Genomic DNA, 1371 nt, shown 5'->3' with positions numbered 1-1371 from the left:
TTCCACCAAGGTGACTGACAGGCTTCCAAAGTGGTGATAGCCTCATAGTCAGATGTGAGCTTATACCCACATGGCAAGATTGGTGTGACAGAAGTACAGTTGATTGGGTGTTGCTCAGTTGGAAAGTTGTTCAGCAGTGGGGCTGGCAGCAGCTGGACTCACAACTGCAGGGCTGGAAGCACCTGCTGGTCACCTAAGTAGGTTAAAAGCAGGTGGTCTAGCAGCAGGTGGTTTCATAGCAGGTTGGGCAGCAGCTAGGCTGGCAGCAGCTGGACTCACAACAGCTGGGCTGGCAGCAGCTGGATTCACAACAGCTGGGCTGGCAGCAGCTGGATTCACAACAGCTGGGCTGGCAGCAGGGCTGGCAGCAGCTGGACTCACAGCAGCTGGGCTGGCAGCAGCTGGACTCACAGCAGCTGGGCTGGCAGCAGCTGGTCACACAGGTTGGCTTACAACAGGTGGTCCTACAACAGGTGGTTTCACAGCAGCTGGGCTGGCAGCAGGGCTGGCAGCAGGGCTGGCAGCAGCTGGTCACACAGGTTGGCTTACAACAGGTGGTCCTACAACAGGTGGTTTCACAGCAGCTGGGCTGGCAGCAGGGCTGGCAGCAGCTGGTCACACAGGTTGGCTTACAACAGGTGGTCCTACAACAGGTGGTTTCACAGCAGCTGGGCTGGCAGCAGGGCTGGCAGCAGCTGGTCACACAGGTTGGCTTACAGCAGGTGGTCCTACAACAGGTGGTTTCACAGCAGCTGGGCTGGCAGCAGCTGGTTACACAGGTTGGCTTATAGCAGTTGGTCCTGCAGCAGATCGTTTTGCAGCTGTTGGGTTGGCAGCAGGGCTGGTAGCAGTAGCTGGTCTCACAGGTTGGCTTACAGAAGGTTGTCCTGCAGCAGGTGGTTTCACAACACCTGGGCTGGCAGCAAGGTGTGCTGCAGCAGGTGGTAACACAAGTTGGCTTACAACAGGTCATCCTGCAGCAGGTAGGCTGGCAGCAAGAGGTGCAGCAGGAGTTGGCCATAGTGTGAATTGTGGTTGGAGGGTTCCTGTTCACAGGTGAGTTTTCCACAATATGGTGAGTTCTTCCATTCTGGACCTTTTATATGTCAGGCCTCTAAGATTTGGACCAATTAGCAGGACTTTTCCTTGATGTTGTTTACATCATTTTCCATATTCACTTTATGGTTCATAAGGAAGTGTTTGCCAATGCTATGCATCATTGGAAAGTTTAATCTGATTCTTATTCCAGAATAATGTCTAGAGATTCTTTCAATAAAGGGAAGGCTATTGCACTACTGGTCTCAATTGTATCCTTGATCATCATCTGGTTGTGTGGTGGCCCTTGCTGTCTTGGGAGAGTCAGAGTATCTG

General features: G+C 53.0%; 1 protein-coding gene across 1 annotated transcript; it reads right to left on the bottom strand.

Moving 5' to 3' along the window:
- Positions 1-217: 217 nt before the first annotated feature.
- On the bottom strand, positions 218-1021 carry LOC102916260 (uncharacterized). Its single transcript, XM_076544006.1, has one exon. The coding sequence runs from the start codon at positions 1019-1021 to the stop codon at positions 218-220; it is 804 nt and encodes a 267-aa protein (XP_076400121.1).
- Between the last annotated feature and the right edge of the window lie 350 nt (positions 1022-1371).

The sequence above is a fragment of the Peromyscus maniculatus genome, chromosome 8, assembly GCF_049852395.1.
Source record: "Peromyscus maniculatus bairdii isolate BWxNUB_F1_BW_parent chromosome 8, HU_Pman_BW_mat_3.1, whole genome shotgun sequence".
NCBI lineage: Eukaryota > Metazoa > Chordata > Mammalia > Rodentia > Cricetidae > Peromyscus > Peromyscus maniculatus.
Note: the sequence above shows the minus strand (reverse complement) of the source record. Positions and strands in the feature narration are given on the sequence as shown.

What these genes read in the sequence shown, in the direction of transcription:
- LOC102916260 (XM_076544006.1), bottom strand. Translation starts at nt 1,021, where the DNA reads ATGGCCAACTCCTGCTGCACCTCTTGCTGCCAGCCTACCTGCTGCAGG.